Consider the following 18,176-nt stretch of genomic DNA (forward strand, 5'->3'; position numbering starts at 1 on the left):
CTGACGATTTGATTAACACCAAAATAAAGTATTAGTAACCTAATTGAAATTTTTTTTATTTGATGGTCAGAATAAAATCAACTTTACAATTCAATGACTAAATATGCAGTTTACCCTACATTTTCATGGGTTAAAACGCTCTGTCCTTTCTCGTTAATGTCATCGAATTGTGTAATAGACTCATCATCTTTAAACATAAAACAAACTTTCGTTTAATCTCTATACTATAATTATGTATATATTTTTTTATTGTTTTATTTTGAAATTTGGTCATGATCCAAATAATAATAGTTAAATTTTATTATTAGTCATTTTATATAGTTAATTCTTATTATCTAATTTTATCACTTTTAGTCCTTATAATTTAATCACATTGTCCTTATATTGTTTGGTTTTATGATATACATTTTAAAATTTTAAAAGTATAAAGATTAAAATGAATCAAATTAAAGTAGAAGACTAAATCCATAGCTTATCATATTATAACTAATGATAAAATTTGACCAACAATTATCCATGGAAAAGCCAGTTAACCCTACTACTAAGAGGTGTACGTTAAAGATAATGCATGAATAATTGTGTAGTCGCCCATTGAAAATTTAAAGTTATCATATTTTACATTTTTTCTACATACTTTCTATTGAAAATTTGTTTATGACTCTCTTTGAAATTTATAAATTTGTCCCTTTTTAAAATTTTAAAAATTTACCTCTTAACATCAAATTCTACGTCCGTCTAAATAATAATATTGGAATTAATTCATTAATTAAAAAGTCAAACTAAGGTTTGGATTACTTTAATAGATTTAATGCGTATATTAATTCTATATAATTTGATTCTCTTATTTTAATAATCTTATTAAATAATTTAAATTATTAACTATTTTTATTCAAGTATTGTGGAAATACTTAATAGTATCAATTTTCATTAGAGTGTTTTTGTGTACGTGATATTCAAATCAAATTTTGTCTAAAACGAAGAAATATATATATAACATGTGTCGAGGACACATGTTGACATAAATACGATATTTTTTAAACTAATTTGGAGTAATTATAATGTAATATATGTTTAAAATAAGTATCAATAATTTGATAATTAACGTTAAAAAACTTTTGTAAACAACGTGTTCGAATCTCCTTGCCTCTAAAAATAACAATTATTCTCTTAACTACTGAAATCATTTAATTGGTATAAATTCTTCGTCTTTAAACATATATTTGATTTAAAATAATTAATATACACATATAATTATTTATTGTAATTTGTGTTAACATATGTTTTGGACCGTATACGGTCACCAGGATCTATCAGCCGCAAATTCAATGAATCGACCTTTACTGTAAAAAAGACGAGGAATTGATTAAACACGAGCACACAAACAAACCAATCCAAAGAAGGAAAATTCTCACCCATTTCCACGAAGCTTCTTTCTTCACAAAAATCCAAACTTTCTTTTCAAATATCTTTAACCTTTTGCTTTTGTTTCATTTCATCTTCCTTATACGAAACAAAGGGAAGAAAACAGATACACAGAGAGGAAATTTGATTCCTTTTTTAGTTGGATAAATAAAATGGAGTGTGCTTCTTGGAAGTGACAGAGATAAAAAAAATTGTTTTTTGGGGGAATGAAAAGTTCTATGTACGAGTTTTGATTTCAGGGTTTTGATTTTTTTTTTTTTGCTTTTCTCGGCAACCAAACAGGTTGAGTTTGGAAATAATGCAAACGAGGTACGTGGAAGGGTCGAAAAGTATGGCGTCGAGAGAGAAGAGATGTTTGGATTCCCCGAGTTCTGGAGATGAAGGACCTGATAGGAAACGTCCAGCTCTTGCTAGGTGTATTTTTCTCTCTTTATTCTACTCTCTACATCATATATATACGTACAATATGTGTATACATTATATGTTTGTGTATATGTCTCTGTGTGTATACATATCACTTCAACAATATTATGCCAACAAGATGAACTGTGGCATGGATGTTGGTGCAGTTGGACTCGTACTGATGACCCCAGCACGAGTCTGCACGACAGGACTCAGGAAGATGATGAGTCAGCTGACGGGTCATGACTCAGAAGACTGAAAAAAGAAAAACCCTTTTTTACTGGCTCTTCAGTAGTCTTATATGTACAGATCCCATGATATCGACTACTGATAGACATGCATGATGAATACTTTTTGACCCGAGAAGTTTGTTTTTCTCGTGTTAACGTTAAAGCTTTGAATGTTGGTGTGTGCAGTGTGATTGTTGAAGCTTTAAAGGTGGATAGTCTGCAGAAACTGTGTTCATCATTGGAGCCAATTCTTCGTAGAGTTGTAAGATTCTGATTTTTTTTTATTTGAAGCTCTTTACTTAGTTCATTTTCTCATTTCAAGGGTATTATCGTTACCTGTACTGTTTAGACTCTTTATTATCGTAATATTTATATTTGAAACTTGAATTTGAATTCAATAACATAAGTTATTATGGTCTATATAAACTCATAAACGCTCTTCTGGTCTCTGCAATATGACACACAGGTCAGTGAAGAAGTGGAACGTGCTCTAGCAAAACTAAGCCCTGCCAAGCTTAATCCTAAGTATGAACTTCACTTTTACCATTGCTTTAAAATATTGTTTCTTTAACGTAATAATATGATCTATCATGACAAAATCTTAAATTTAAGCAAACTGAAAGGATCAAAACTGTAATTTGACCTTTGGATTTTTTTTTCTAAATTTTTTTCATTGTTGTTATTATAACACTAACGCCAGCATGCAGGCCTTCTTCTTCCCCTAAACGGATAAAAGGCCATGATGGGAGAAATCTGCAGCTGCAATTTAAATCAAGGTTGTCCCTCCCTCTATTTACAGGAGGGAAAGTGGAAGGAGAACAAGGTGGTGCTATCCACGTTGTCTTGATTGATGCAAACACCGGCCATGTTGTCACTTGTGGACCAGAGTCCTCGGCCAAACTCGATGTCGTCGTCCTCGAGGGCGATTTCAACAACGAAGACGACGATAACTGGACTCAAGAAGAATTCGACAGCCATGTCGTGAAGGAGCGTGAAGGGAAAAGGCCGCTACTAACCGGTGATCTGCAGGTATGATATTAGACTATCGAGTCTTTCTTGTGTATGATTTATTCTATGTCGATCTTGTATTAATTATATTTTTCCGATTACAAATTCTAACAGGTGATTCTGAAGGATGGTATGGGAACACTGGGAGAGTTTACTTTCACCGATAACTCGAGCTGGATAAGGAGCAGGAAATTCAGACTCGGGCTAAAGGTTGCTTCGGATTCTTGCGAAGGCATCCGTGTTCGCGAAGCGAAAACGGACGCCTTCACAGTCAAGGACCACCGAGGAGAATGTAAGTTCTTTGAAGTTATTTGATGATGATAATAGGCTTAACTTTTGGTTACTTGAGAGCCACTGAATCATTTGCCCTTTTTAGTATACAAGAAACATTATCCACCAGCACTACATGATGAAGTGTGGAGATTGGAGAAGATCGGCAAAGATGGGTCATTTCACAAGAGGCTTAACAAAGCTGGGATTTTCACAGTTGAAGATTTTCTAAGACTTGTGGTTAGGGATTCACAGAGACTGAGAAATGTAAGAATTTCGATTCTACCTCTAGTCCTTACAGTATACGTAAATTGTAAATTTAGTCATTGTACTCTAACCCGAAGGGTCAAATGTTACTATTTGGATTAGGATCGAATCGAAATTATGTTTTGTTCTTTCTATGGCATGTATATGTGTTTTTTTTACACATTTCTTGTAGATTCTTGGGAGTGGAATGTCTAACAAGATGTGGGATGTTTTGTTGGAGCATGCAAGGACTTGTGTTCTAAGTGGGAAACTCTTTGTTTATTACCCTGATTGTGTGAGGAATGTTGGCATAGTGTTCAACAATATCCATGAGTTGAGTGGCCTAATTGCAAATGGACAATACTATGCAGCCGATTCGCTTTCGGACAATCAGAAGGTAAAAAGAACTTTAACTCGATCCGCTTAACCCGAACACGAATTCAATCCATCCCCAATTCAGTTATAAAAAGTCGACAACCGAAACTCAGATTGACCCAAACTTCCAATGGTTATGCTTCTGCAGGTTTATGTGGATGCCTTGGTAAAGAAGGCTTATGAAAATTGGATGCATGTTATTGAGTATGATGGTAAATCTCTACAAGGCAGTAACGAAGACGATAATGGAGGTGCTTCACAAGATAATGTTCCGATGGATCTGCAAGGTTATCCGAGTTCAATTGAACAGCACCAGGTTCCCCCGAGCCTGTCGGTTCCAGTTCCTTCGGAGTATCCTCCCATAGATTCCGGTCTAAATGTCGGAGGTATGATTATGTCCAAATTGATAACATCGTTCATTAAAGTGATAATGTGCATTTCTTTTACTGTGTTTATCTCTTTAGATTATGAAGCTCCCATGGTACATCTCAATGCCCAGACTCAGTTAAATGATAATGAGCTAGCTCATGGTCCATCTCAGTCATCCATGCCGAGTTTCCACGGAGTCGCCACGTCTAACATTCCGACATACAAGCCACCGGCTCTAGATGATTTCTTGTCGGAGGAGGAGATCGGAATGAGAAGTAACGAGATGGTCGAAAATGAGGAAATGCAGCATCTGCTACGTATCTTTAACTTGGGAAACCCTGGCCATGCTACATTCAATCCGTCTGAAGATGGTTATCCTTATGCATCGACACACATGCCGAACTCATATGTGAATTACGGTTTCAACAGCGATGCTTCGAGTTCGTCGGGGAAAGCCGTGGTGGGGTGGCTGAAGCTCAAAGCAGCCCTTAGATGGGGCATTTTCACTCGGCAAAAGGTGGCCGAAAGGCGGGCGCACCTCGTCGAGTTGGATGATCCGTAGGCAAAGCTGGTTGGATATGATGTTAGAATCATGCTTCAGTTCCTCGCATCTCAGGTCCGAGAATGCACGAAAACTCGTTCGTTCAAGCTCGATTCATTTTTATGGTTAGGAGTCATCGTAACAAAACTGCCACAACATTTCTCGGTACAGTAATCACCACCATAGCTAGTGTTTTTAGGTGGCGTCTTAGCAGAGGAGACGTGAAATGTAGTAATAGATGTATTTCTATTCCGTTTAAATGTAACATAAAAAAGTGCCGTATTCTGGAGAAGGTCCTTGTACTATATATTTTTATGGATTTAGTCCCTTTATTGAAGCATTTATTTTCCATCTTAAGACCAATTTTCTGACACATCATCGTGGTGTTATCAAATTATTTGATAAAATTAATCCAAAAAGTTAAAAGATTAAATAATAATAGAGGTACCAAATCCTGTGAAAACACATAATATAGGGACGTTCATTACAATTTGCCCTTAAAAAGTAAACGATAAAGTAATTATTAGTCCTTAAATTTAGTAACTTTTTTCAATTTAGTCCTTAAACTTAAAACTTTTATCATTTTGATGATGTGGTCTTTTGAATTGTCATGTGTCACAATGTTAGATTGACACCACTGAAATGACAAAAAATGAGAAGCGCTACCGAGTTTAGGGACTAAAATGGACATACAATAATTCATTGCCCAAATTACAAAGTATGGCATAAACATATTGGAGATGTGTTTTAATTTTAGGGTAGAACGTTTTCTCGGTGTTATAATAATGGCACATGGGAGGAATCTGATTGAATTGTCAGTTTCAGGGGCTTGCAAAAGAAATAATGTATTTTATGTATGTGCAATGCATTATTATCATATATGCTGGATATCATATCAGATCGTATGGTCCCTGCACGAATATATTAGGATCTGCCAGTTTCTCTGTTCCATTCCTCGCTCTCTGCTTTTTCCATTAAATAACACTGGAGGAGAGAACGACTCTCCTTGTCCTGTGGGTTGAACCCTGCCAAATCCAACATGTGGATTACATAACTTCACGTTCTTCCTAAAATATCCTCCGTCTTCCTTTACATTAGAGGAGGATAATGACTTGTCTAAATATCCTCTATTTTTTCTTAAAAATCATCCTTAATGTTACATTTTATTTCTATCCTATGTTTTGATTATTAAATTATTTTTTTCTTAAAATCATACTTAATATTATATTTTATTTCTATTTTAATATCTTATCATTAAATTTGACCATTTACTTAACAAAAATGATAATGTAATATTATATAATAATAATTTTAGTCCCAAAACTTGCACATTCTATTAAATTTATCACAATTCTAAACAATTCAATAAATCCTCGATATTTAAAAAAATATTATTAAATCATATCAAATTAAAATGAGAACCGAACTAATAAGATTTTTAAATATTAAAGATTTATTAAATTATATCCAATTAAGATCAATTCGATAGAATATATAAATTTTGAGACTAAAACTATTATTACACCGTGTCACATCACAATTTCTATTTAGTCAATAATCAAACTTAACAACATGATAACAAAATAAAACAAAACGTAACATTAAGAATGATTTTGGAAAAAAAAACAATTAGGTGATCAAAACAAAAATATAAATTTTAATCTTTAAATATATTAATAAATACATTACTCCGACTCGACATCATAGAGAGATTAAATTGATTAAAAAAATTACATGCATAATACATATAATGATATTGATAAAATCTACAGTTAAACTATTAAAATATCCTTTTACACTGCTATAAATACATCCCTCCCTTAAATGAGTTTTACACCCTAATCTGAAAATCAACATAATATAGTTTAACAAACAATACAACAGTTAGAGAGGGACCGGTCATTCAGTATCTGAAACATCATCTTCATCTTCATCCAGTATGTAGACCAAGGCACGCTTCCTTGCAGCAAAAACACAAGCTACACCTCTCGATGCTGTTACAGTAAATTCGAATATAAAAGACGAGAAGATACGAGCAGGATATATATATATGATATAGTACAATCCAACCGGGTTGAGATATAGGACGGTAGTAGGATGTGTTAATTCGAAAACTTACCACTAACTGCCAGAGGAGCAACTACGGAGTGTGAGATATTTCGAACCTTTTCATTCTCCAGTTGTAGGTGCATAATCGAGTCCTATACATGCACATAGATATAGTTTCCGACAAGTACTTCAGCATCGGAACTTAAACTAAAATCGATATGCTCTAGCATAAATGACAAGAACAACGGTTGTTATCGATGAAAGAGACGGTGATGAATACGAGATAATGAAGAAGGTAAGTAGGGTAAAGTTTTTTAGTTCATAAAGTTAAGACTGAGGTTATCAAAACATGTAAAGGCTACAAATCTATCTGAGTTCGCAATGTTATTGAATTCATTTGAATAGTCGGGTAACTAATAACCGAGTTCGCATGCATGTAAAAATATGTAGTAATTTCATAGTGATATCGAGCAGCAGAAACAATCGAATTGCAGGTCGTACAAAGTGTGGTACAATCTGCCAAAATAAACAATTTACCTTTAGCTGATCTAGGTTCCAGGTGTTTACACAACTGGATCTTGGAATGGACACAAATGGGAGTTCATTAGCTTGGACGATCATCATACAAGATTCTCCAGAGCTTTCGGAAGCATCAGCAGTTTCATTCAATAGCAAAACGATTTGACCATCCTGTAATTGGAAATTTAATTAAAAAAGGGGAATCAAGTTAGAAACATCCCAAAAAGACTCGTGATAAAAACGCGAAGGTTGAATAATTGAAAAAGATAGTTTAACAGGAAAAACGAATTTCAGTGACAGAGAGAGGTTCTAAACTAAAAGGTAATTTTCACCTTATATAACGCTAGATCCACACAGTGATAACCATCAGGAACCGACAACAAAATAGCTTCCAAAGACGCAGATTCCTCAATACGATTGCTCAAACTATGCATGAATCCTCTTGATATACCTATACAATTAATGATATTTGAGGAAGAGTCACCATGGATTTGGAAAGAAATATAATCGATAAACCCGTGTTCAGGAGTCTGATAAGATGAGATAGCAGTGGAGGCACCCTACAGAGAAAAAGAGAAAACGTCACAATGCGGACGAATAAGTATTCCAAAAGATATGAAAACCAGACTGGTACCGACATTAAGGATAACAATATGAAATGTATAGCATTTGCAACATATATAGAAAACAATAAATGTACGACCACAATTAGAGATTCTAAGAGGACAAAAGGGCGGGCAGAGAATACCTTGTAGTACGTTACAGACATGGGGATCATGAAAGATACAGATGCAGGTGAAGATGGTAGAGCAAACAGTGGTAGCACATCCTTACAAACCATCTTCCTTGAAATTGTAGTAAAAGGCATCAGGAAAGCCTCCTTGAAACTGAAATTGCACAACCATTGATAATGCAAATTACAGTTTGAAGTATAATCAAAACTCAAAAGGCAATACATATGGAATGAAGATGGAAGGATAAATTAATGCATGCCTCTAACAATGATAAAATCTCTGAACAATTGAAGACATCGACCATGGAAAGCAAAAGGAAAGGATACCTAGACTCCATCTGTTTAAATTCTTCAGCTAATGTCCTCCTTAGATATTCACAATCAGAAAATCCTCCAAAATGAACCAATTCTCTAACTCTTTGCACTGCTTCCCTGGAGGATAGAAAGCAGCAAAATCTTTTATGGATAAACAATGACACTGATGCATAAAAAAAATCTATCAGATAAATAGTAATTTAACAGAGGTGCATGCCAGATGTAGATACAGTTAAATTCACACTAACACTCGTTGAAGGAGAATTATTCTCTGTAGGCAGCTTGAAAAGTACAAAATTAAAGTTATTTTTTGATAAGAAAATTAAAGTTATTTTTTTTCATGTTAAAGCCTAAATCAGCGGATTCGGCATCATTACAATTGTATCTATAAAAGGAGTCTTTTTTCCCTGTAGGTAAAGGTGTGTGTTCTGACACTATAGTTTGTGAACAGATAGATGCATGATATATGAATAGTCACGCTCTGTGACACATTATGTGTATGCTTAATCAACAAGCAATATGCATTAATCTTGTTTGATGACAGACCAAAGTAACATAAATTGAAATGCACCATTAGACCCTATGATGGTTGACAAGATAACTTACATTTCAGTTTCGATATCAACTTCAGACAGCTCCAGAAAGGGCTTGACAGGATCTTGATCATATAAGAACTTCAAGAATATAACAAGAAGTTCGCTGTCAAAAGCAAAATGTGAGGCTACAAAATTAAAGATAACCAAGAGTGGCAAATAGAAAGATATTGGAGAAACAAACCTGTTATAGGGTAGAAGCTGATCACTTGGCTCTTGCATAAGTAGCTTTATGCACTTTAGCAACCAATTAAAGAAGTTTGAAAACTGAAACAAAGACTGATATAAGAACTCAAACAGAGGAGACGAAAGAAAATAGACCATTTTCATTCCGTTCAGTGTGTGGCAGGTGAGGGGATTGAGAATGAAGGAAGAAAGACCAAAAGAACTTCAAATATTAAGGTTTACCACCTGCTGTACCACAGAGGAAAGCACCCTCATAAATCTCTCAACTTGTGCTAGTAATATTCCAGATTTTTCTGTTGCATTATTGATAAGAGTCTCGTCGAGGCCAATACCCTGAAAACGAGTGCGCCATCTAGAAAGACCTCTAAGTTCTCCCATCCTGAAACAAATAATTTCTGCAGCAGGCTGGAAAATGTATATTTATTTTCAGCTGGATCACATCAGGATAAGCACTCAGAGTAGAACATTTTTTTTTTGAAAAGTAAATGGGGCCTCATTGTAAAATAGATCATCACAGTGAAACATAGTATATACACAGTACAACAAAATGCTACACTCATGGTTTAGTAAAGGTACATGTACAACAAGGGGACATTATGTTTAGCGAAATATTTTTTAACAAATCCGTGCCCTAAAGAGTGACCATCTAAACTAATAGTAATTCAACAAAATCACTAATATTCATTAAATTAGGAATGTAGACAGCAAAACCCCTGAATTAAGCATTTAATCAGAGGGGCTATAAACAAATAGTTTGGGCAAAAAAATGGTAGCTAGAAATAAGAATTCATATGCAAATAACAATGCCACACTCTTAGTTGAAAGCTTGACTTTCATTTATGCACCTCATGAAATCCACCTAATAACAATAATATGTTCCATGTTATGATTTAAAATTAGCAAGTAAAAGATTCTTCTGCAAAGTAAATATTGTGTGAACTGCAGAGAAAAGTTCAACCAAGCACCTGAAGATGATCAAGGACAACATGCTGTAGCTCTTTTCCAGCACCACAAACGACCTTTGACACACGCTTAACTCCCTATTAGTAAGAAATCCATTGTATAAATTTTGCAAGCTAATTTCCTTAGGAGAAGGAGAGAAATGATCAGATAATGCATAGTTACCAATTCACCCAGAGAGTTAACTAGAAACTGATGAACTGGCGGACTAGTCCGGGCACCACCTAGGAGGCTCAGAAACTCCTCTTGGGGTGATGAGTCCAGCCCTACATGCATGTGATAGAAAAAAAACATATGGATATGCGGCAGAAATGGAAAATTAAAATTTTTAGTACTCCAATCAGAAAGTTACCATGGTCAATTATTAACCTAGACAGAGAATCAAACTTCTCATGAAAAGTGTGCATGGCATCTTTCCACTGCTTAGACATTACTGATAATGATGTGCGAATAACTTCAATTAAATCCTCAATGTTAGAAGCTTGTTGGGCAACTTGATGGAGTTCATTTTTCCTTCAATAAGAAAGCAGGTCATGAAAAGGATCAAGGAATAAAGAATGTTCATGATTTATCAAATTCAGATAAAAGACTGGTGACTGTTAAAACTGTGAGCAAATACTACTAAATTCCATTGAAAATAGCTTAACTGAAGATAATCTATCTCTGCAAAACGTGATACCTACAAATATACAAATATACAAACAAACTGCAGGTATTCCCAGGTTCTCCAGAAGTTACCTCTTCCAAAAGATAGAAGTATCAAGCAGTAAGCAATGAAAACCATGCATATCCAGCTGTCTCTCAGCTGATTCAACCTCATCATGATTAAGTTCTCCAGAACACATTACTATCAGATGACAAAGGTCTTTTGACAATGCAACCTAATAAAAAAATAGGAATGCCAGATAAGTCTACTACATCTTGACCTGTAAACAAAGCACCAAGCACTGAAATAAACTGAATAGGTTTTACTTTCGTATGGGAAATATTCTTTTACTATAAGTTAGAATGAATTACCCAGTTGCATGATCTTTCAACCAGAAAACCACTTCCTTACAAGTTGTCCAGTTTATAGGCATAAAAGAATAGTAAAAAAAGAGAGTAAAGTCTAAGATGTGCATACCTTGGAAATTGAAGCATTTGAAAGTCTGTATGTAGTTGGCTCAGTTGCAAAGGGAATAGGAATAGACAAATTGTGTATGTTCTGGTAAATAATTTCAAGTACAAAATAGTTCAGATTAGAAGAAACAAATAGAGGTGATTATGTTCTGCGTTAAATGTAAAGATAAGCAAAATATAATTTGTGCATGAAAAAATATGTCTATCTCTGAACCATGAATAATAATCCAGGATGCCTAGTATTTTAGGAGAGAAATACAAGTGATTTTGCAATGTCCATGAAAATATAAGTAAAATGACAGAAGGGTATCAATTTGATGTATCAAAGCCATAAAATAAACTCCTGTCAATAATGTAAATCAGCTAATCAATACAATCCAGAAAGTAATTTTCAAGATCGAAAAGTAGCTTACTATTTTCCCTATCGGAAATATTCCAAATATACTAAAGCATATGCTTCCATCTTTGTCACCGCTACATAAAATGTTAAACCGTTGGTATGAGGAATTTGAAAGCTCACGGAATGAATCTTCACTATCATCCATGAAGCCGGTATCCCCGGGTACCAATCCAGGCATCCGAGGAACTCTTGGAGCAGGAGGGAAGAAACGAGAAGTTCGGTCCTCATATGTTGAATTGTTAACAGAATCATCCTATCACAAAAGCCGTTTGAGACTTATCAGGAAGTTAAAATGTCAAATATTTCTATGAACCCAAAGAAAGATAAAAAACTTGACAGATGAAGAAAAGTTTATCTTGTGCAAGATATTTAAAAGTCGTGATTTTAAAATATAATTAGATATTTCAACCCAGAAGACAAAGACATACTTTAATCACTTGTCCATCCTCCTCCCAGTTAAGGGACACGACAGCAACAATATGAGACTTTAAGCTTCTCAACAGCTTTCCATTCTGCAAGAGATACAAAATATCAGTTAGATGAACAGATTTTGTTGTATAACCATGTGTAACAACAATCTAACCTCAAGAAGATGCCAAACATAGATGAGAATTAAGAACAAATTTGATGATTATGATTATCCCCAATGAAGAGGGAGAAACCAAAACAAGCAAGAGAACCTAAAATTTGACTAAATAATTTAAAGACAAACTCACTTCAACATCATGCAATGAAATTGTGCCATCCTCGAGCCCGACTGCTATTGCTTTACCATCCGGACACCAACATAAGGATGTAATGCACCTTCCTGTAAAGCAACAAATCAATAAATATAATTATAGAAACAAACGAAGCACTTGAGTCAAATACAAAAGATTATAAAAAATAAAACAAATATTGATTTTAAAAAATAATTTCCATGAATTACCAGGAAAAATTGTCCAGAGTCTTTGCCAGTTGAAGCGATGCAGCAAAATCTTGGAGTCCTCAGTAACCATAGCCAGCAAATCTTTCTCCGGATTCCATTCCGCAAATTTAATCTAATCAACAAAAAGTAATTGGAAAAGAAAAATAAGGACACGCGTAATCATGGATATTTAGATAAGATCGAATTAAAAAATTTAAAAAAGAGAGACGAAAATGAAATAGTAAAAAGTGATGGAAATAAACCTGAGAGGCAACTGGTTTGTCGAATTGAAGTTGAAAGGGAAGCACGCGTGGCGGTTCATCGGTTTCCATTGCTTAAAAAACAATCTTAAGGCAGCTTTTCCGATTAAATTTTCTCCAGTGGGTTTAGGATCACTACGAAGAAGACACTAACAATGAGAAAAAAGCGGCTTGGGGTTTAAGGGTTTTTAGTTGATTTTGTTTAGGGAGGGAAAAAAGAGAAAATAAAGAAGAAATAGCTTAAAAAGTTCAAAAATAAAATAGCGACGTTGCGGGGAATCGAACCCGGGTTCAAAATTGATTTCTAATCCTTGGTCTATAACTAATGTTGACAGTGTGTTGGTTGGGCCTGTTTTTCAGCTGATCTAACCTGACCCAATTAATATATCTTTTTTATCTCGATTTTATTCAATTTAAATTTAGAAAAATTTTATCCCATTTAAAATTTGACTTAAGTTTTAAGATTAAAAACTTAAAAAAATAAAACAATAAAATTTAAAAATATTATAAGTGAATTTGTTTTTGAAGAATGCATGTACTGAAAAATATTTTAGAATCTATATCATTTATGACAGTACGTGTAAAATTTGTTATGAGAAAATGACAAATATTAAAAAAAGTATAACTTATTATATAAATTGGAGGAAAATTATATGGAATTCGTTTATACTCATGATAAATTTCAATTATTTATTATTTATTATAATGAGTTTCACGTATATGATAACAAATTGTATAGATTTCAAATTAATACTCAAACATTTACATTTCTTCATTTTTTCTCCCCTGGATTATTTGACCAATGAAGTTTATAAAGAGGAGTATTTTATAAATTATCTTTTTCTATTGTTCTTCTAGTTCTCTAGAGTTTTGTTTTGATTAATTCAAATTGATTCATATCTCTCACTCGATTTTAGTGGATGAGTCTTTCTGCAAGAATTTTTTACAAAAAAAAAATATTACTATACTATATAAGGTTTGACCGAAAATTTTTATCTTAAACTCGAATCTAAAATCGACCCAATCTTTTACAAAATTCGACCCACCTCAATCTGAAATCAACTTTTTAGGGTAAATTACACAAATGATCACTAATGTTTGAGTAAGTTTTCATTCACCCCAATGAAGTTTCAAAAGTAACAAATTGGCCACTGACATTATTGATTTATAACAAATCGATCATTGACATTATTGATTTTTAACAAATCGATCACTCGTTGTTAACGATTGTTGCTACAGTAACATAATGCGGGCGTAGTACGTTAAACAAACTGACTTAGCATGTTTGACCATGTGGGACACCCTTTGACTCTTATCTTCTTCTTCTTTGCTGATGTATCTCTTGGTTCTTTCATTGTTGAAATGATGATTGTTTTTTATTTATTTTGTACTGATTTTTTATGCTCCTACCGCATCGATGGCTCTCGTAACAGCATGTTTCACTTGCATGGACTCCAACGTCTCAACCTCGCTCCCAATAATTTCTACGGTGCTATCCCATCAGAGTTATTTACTCAATTGGTGAGTTTAACTCATCTTAATCTCTCTTTTTCTAACTTCTTTGGTCAAATCCCAAGTCAAATCAGTCTCCTGTCGAGTTCGGTTTCACTTGATCTTTCCTCTTATTCTTTTTCCAACTTAACATTTATGGCTGAGGTTTTGACATGCTTGCAACAAATTTAACCAAATTAAGATACCTTATGCTTGATTGTGTAGATATTTTGACGTTGCAATCACTTCCATTCTGAACTCAACTTCATCACTACAACATTTGAGCTTCACCATATGTGAATTACATGGGGAATTTCCATCTCAAGCTTTTCAGCTTCCAAACCTCAAACTTATTAGGTTTCAGTCTCAAAGGTTATCTCCCTAAGACAAACTGGAGTCGTTCGACCTTTCTTATTGTGGTGGTTTTAGAGGGTTGATTCCATCACCATTCATAAATCTCACTCGAATTGCTTCCATACATTTATCTGAAAATTTGTTTGAAGGAAAGATTCCAGATGTTTTTGGAAACCTTATCAAATTAACTTCCTTGAGAATTTTTCGCTGCAATTTGAGTGGTCCACTTCCAATAACCATGTTCAACCTCCCAAAAATTATCACTATGGATTTGTCACATAATCACTTGGAAGTTCCCTTTCCAAATCATGTTAGTGGTTGGCTGTTTACTCTGCCATCTCTGCTAGATTTAGACCTCGGTCATAACAAACTAGCCGGTCCCATAAACCAAATTCAGATACCTAGTTCTGTCCAACATGTTCATATGAGTTCTAATGACTTTCATGGTCCACTACCCCATTCTATTTTTTATTTTGTCAATCTTACTTCACTTCGTTTGTCACTTGAATGGTGTCATCGAGTCAGATATGCTTTCGAAACTCACTACTCTTCAGTTTCTTAATCTTTCCAAAAATAGTTTGCTATCATTAAGCACAAGCGGTAATGATGTGAACCATTCCTTCCCCCGTCTTGCAACTGTGTTGTTATCCTCTTGTAGCGCAAGTCGGTACCCGAATTTCTTTAGAACCTCGAAGTTAGAGGTTTTAGATCTTTCCAAGAACATGATTTCTGGTGGAATTTCTAAATGGGGGGCTCAAGGGTGGGAAGCACTGCAAGTGTTGAACCTTTCTCATAACTCTCTCACCACTTTGGAGCAATTTCCATGAAAAAAAAAGGGAACTTCTCGACCTTCGTTCCAATTTGCTTGAAGGGTCAATTCTATCAACTTGCTCGAATCTTCAAATTCCAGATATACGACAGTTGAGTGGGTTGTTAATTTCATATAATAAATTGACAGGAATTATCTCTTCTTCTGTTTGCAATTTGACTGTACTTCTAATTTTGGACCTGTCCAAAAGTAGTTTGAGTGGAACTATTCTGGAATGCCTTGGGAATTTCAGTTATAATCTCCGGTTGATAGATTTACATATGAGCAATTTGAATGCAAAGAAAAAAAGAAGAAGAAGAACGGTCGGTCAAAGAGTGTCCTGCATGGTCAAACATGCTAAGTCAGGTGGTTTAATGTGCCACCCAATTTGTTGTTTTTGAAATTTATGTAGGAAAAACGAAAAATTACACAAACATTAATGACCATTTGTATACTTTACCCTTTTTTACTGGCCCGGGTTTAGTTTCTGTTTTGTGCGTGTTTCTCTAAAAGAATTTTCTTTGGGTTTTGAGATCTAAGGAGTGTAAGAAGCTGTTTTTAGATTTTATTCCCTTTATGGATTCAGTTTCCGAGTGAAAACTACAGTCTGAGTCACTTTACCCTGAGTTCAATTCAGATTATTAAAAGAGTTTCGGAGTTTTCTAGTTATGGAATTCAGTTCGTACAGGTTATGCCGTCGTTCGTCACTGAAGTTGGACCACGTTACTATGGACGAAGAAGAAGATTTAGGGTTTGGGTTCGTTAGATACTCACACGGATTGGGGAGGAAAAGGGTTGGATCTTTTCCTCTCGATACTTCGACCGCATTAAAAAGGCAATGCAGTGAAAGAACGATGATGATTGATGATTATAATCGAAAAGCAGCCATTGAATCGCTTCCACAAGATGTTCTCGTAAGCACTGAAACCCCCCCCCCCCCCAAAGTTTCTATTTATGGAATCTGGTTGGTGATTGGGATAAATTTTTTACCCCTTTTTGTTTCTGTTTTTTTTTTCAGATTAGGGTTATTTGTGGTGTGGATTATGATGATTTGAAGCAACTGTTTAATGTGTCTAAATCAATCAGAGAAGCTGTGAGTACATTAATGCATGGTTTAATTCTGATTATACACAAAATTCTTGCTTGATTTTGATTTTTGACAATGTTTTGCAGACTGTGATTGCAAAGAAGTTGCATTTTGCCTATAGCACACCAACAAAGGTGAAGGCTTTTAGAACATTGCTCGATTCGGAATTCGACGGCGTCGAAGCTCCAAATGCACCAATGCAATGGCGGACTCACAGGTCAATTGACAAGAAGAAACTGGCTGATATATCAATATCATTGTTTGCTTGACACATACACATACAAAAGGGTAAATAGCATGTCTGGTGTATGTACACGTTAGATTCCTCAGATTCATATGATAGAAAGTGTTTGGAAGATGAGAATAAAACAAGCAAAGGGGTGACCTTTGATCAGCTCTTTCTGTATAGTGAAGTTACAAAAGAAGATGCAGATTCCATTGATTGATGCGTGTTTTTCCAGGCATGGTTTTGTGGAATCTATTTGATCTTTAAGCGTAAGATAATTTGTCTTCTCCTAAATTTTGGGTCGTAACTCCAAAAACCTGTCTTCCTGTTTTACCTTCCAATTCAGTCTGATCCCCATGGACCAATTTAAATCATGTCAGAACCCACTGAATCAACGAAGAACCTAAGCCTAGTCTAAACGAAGCAATATGAGCCCAAGCCTACTTGTATGTTGGTTTCAAAGAACAGAATAGAACATAGATGATACAATATAGGTTAATACAAGCATTGATCAAGCAAGCAACAATGAAAGCACACATGTATGAACATCACAAATATGTAAGTGTGTCTTGTATGGAAGCTTGCATTGGTCACATAAAGTAATTATCAAAAATCCCTTTGTGATCAACGATATTTTGATTTTTGACCTTATCAATAACGGAATATTTCACTAAAAAGGGTGAGAAGAGAAAGTAACTCAAGGCTGCAAATTCATATTTTGTTTTCCACTTTCAATCATAACCCTGCATTATTTTTTCTTTCAAGTCAAGCCAGGTAGACCCTAAACTTTAGTAGGAGATAGAGTTAGGTTCCTGAGATTTGATACTAAAAAGAAAGCAGATATGAATAATAAATTAATAATATTCAATCCGAAGGGCCATTATGCATTTAAATGAACTTGTAATCTCTAAGAATATATAAGAGTAACGATATCAATCGAACTAACACTCAATCAGTTCAAGATCAAAATTTTAGAAATAACAACACGAAGAGAAAGTTGATCAAAATAAAAAGGTGGGTTTGATAAGTATTTTCCACCAAGTGTGGTTTTCTCCAAGGCAATGCTTTTGGGAATACCTTACTTTTTAACACATACCACGTGCATGGTAAGCAAAAGAAATGGATGGGGTATTTATCAGGAGAGACACCCACGCCTACTGGTGGTGCTGCTGGTCCAGGTCCAGTTAACTAATGCTTAAAGGCTCTTTTTCAATTTATAGATGTGCAAGGCAAGGGAACAGATGCTAAAGGCAACAGCTTGGACCATCCCACTCCTTTGTGGTTGCCCAGTCTCATTCTCAATATT

General features: G+C 34.6%; 3 protein-coding genes across 3 annotated transcripts; 2 read left to right on the forward strand and 1 right to left on the reverse strand.

The window, feature by feature from the left end:
* The first annotated feature begins 1,586 nt into the window (after window positions 1-1,586).
* Window positions 1,587-4,938, forward strand: LOC120190768 (calmodulin-binding protein 60 D-like). Its single transcript, XM_039193825.1, has 9 exons — window positions 1,587-1,836; window positions 2,241-2,316; window positions 2,521-2,579; window positions 2,762-3,083; window positions 3,177-3,354; window positions 3,439-3,599; window positions 3,772-3,975; window positions 4,102-4,339; window positions 4,418-4,938. Exons 1-9 carry the CDS (start codon window positions 1,721-1,723, stop codon window positions 4,882-4,884), a joined length of 1,821 nt encoding a protein of 606 aa, XP_039049756.1. The 5' UTR covers window positions 1,587-1,720; the 3' UTR covers window positions 4,885-4,938.
* Window positions 4,939-6,721: 1,783 nt separating this feature from the next.
* Window positions 6,722-13,049, reverse strand: LOC120190777 (anaphase-promoting complex subunit 4-like). Its single transcript, XM_039193836.1, has 19 exons — window positions 12,908-13,049; window positions 12,666-12,777; window positions 12,454-12,545; window positions 12,166-12,249; window positions 11,751-11,990; window positions 11,342-11,422; window positions 10,957-11,099; window positions 10,571-10,731; window positions 10,384-10,484; window positions 10,224-10,298; window positions 9,484-9,663; window positions 9,257-9,339; window positions 9,086-9,178; window positions 8,492-8,596; window positions 8,180-8,318; window positions 7,764-7,991; window positions 7,450-7,602; window positions 6,983-7,064; window positions 6,722-6,857 (listed from the first exon to the last, which is right to left on the reverse strand). Exons 1-19 carry the CDS (start codon window positions 12,974-12,976, stop codon window positions 6,763-6,765), a joined length of 2,316 nt encoding a protein of 771 aa, XP_039049767.1. The 5' UTR covers window positions 12,977-13,049; the 3' UTR covers window positions 6,722-6,762.
* A 3,011-nt stretch (window positions 13,050-16,060) lies between these two features.
* Window positions 16,061-17,008, forward strand: LOC120190812 (F-box protein SKIP27-like). Its single transcript, XM_039193854.1, has 3 exons — window positions 16,061-16,471; window positions 16,576-16,650; window positions 16,731-17,008. The coding sequence occupies exons 1-3, from the start codon at window positions 16,226-16,228 to the stop codon at window positions 16,911-16,913; spliced, it is 504 nt and encodes a 167-aa protein (XP_039049785.1). The 5' UTR covers window positions 16,061-16,225; the 3' UTR covers window positions 16,914-17,008.
* The last annotated feature ends 1,168 nt before the right edge of the window (window positions 17,009-18,176 follow it).

Source organism: Hibiscus syriacus, unplaced genomic scaffold, assembly GCF_006381635.1.
Source record: "Hibiscus syriacus cultivar Baekdansim isolate YM2019G1 unplaced genomic scaffold, ASM638163v2 tig00004111_pilon, whole genome shotgun sequence".
Lineage (NCBI taxonomy): Eukaryota > Viridiplantae > Streptophyta > Magnoliopsida > Malvales > Malvaceae > Hibiscus > Hibiscus syriacus.

Bases quoted from the DNA above. Each gene is read 5' to 3' on its own strand.
- LOC120190768 (XM_039193825.1), top strand. From the start codon at position 1,721: ATGCAAACGAGGTACGTGGAAGGGTCGAAAAGTATGGCGTCGAGAGAG. The intron at 2,317-2,520 runs GTAAGATTCTGA...TATGACACACAG, and splicing joins AGCCAATTCTTCGTAGAGTT to GTCAGTGAAGAAGTGGAACG. The intron at 3,976-4,101 runs GTAAAAAGAACT...ATGCTTCTGCAG, and splicing joins CGCTTTCGGACAATCAGAAG to GTTTATGTGGATGCCTTGGT.
- LOC120190777 (XM_039193836.1), bottom strand. From the start codon at position 12,976: ATGGAAACCGATGAACCGCCACGCGTGCTTCCCTTTCAACTTCAATTC. The intron at 11,991-12,165 runs GTATGTCTTTGT...CTTTTGTGATAG, and splicing joins AGGATGGACAAGTGATTAAA to GATGATTCTGTTAACAATTC. The intron at 7,065-7,449 runs GTAAATTGTTTA...GTGCATGTATAG, and splicing joins GGAACCTAGATCAGCTAAAG to GACTCGATTATGCACCTACA.
- LOC120190812 (XM_039193854.1), top strand. From the start codon at position 16,226: ATGGAATTCAGTTCGTACAGGTTATGCCGTCGTTCGTCACTGAAGTTG. The intron at 16,472-16,575 runs GTAAGCACTGAA...TTTTTTTTTCAG, and splicing joins CGCTTCCACAAGATGTTCTC to ATTAGGGTTATTTGTGGTGT. The intron at 16,651-16,730 runs GTGAGTACATTA...AATGTTTTGCAG, and splicing joins CTAAATCAATCAGAGAAGCT to ACTGTGATTGCAAAGAAGTT.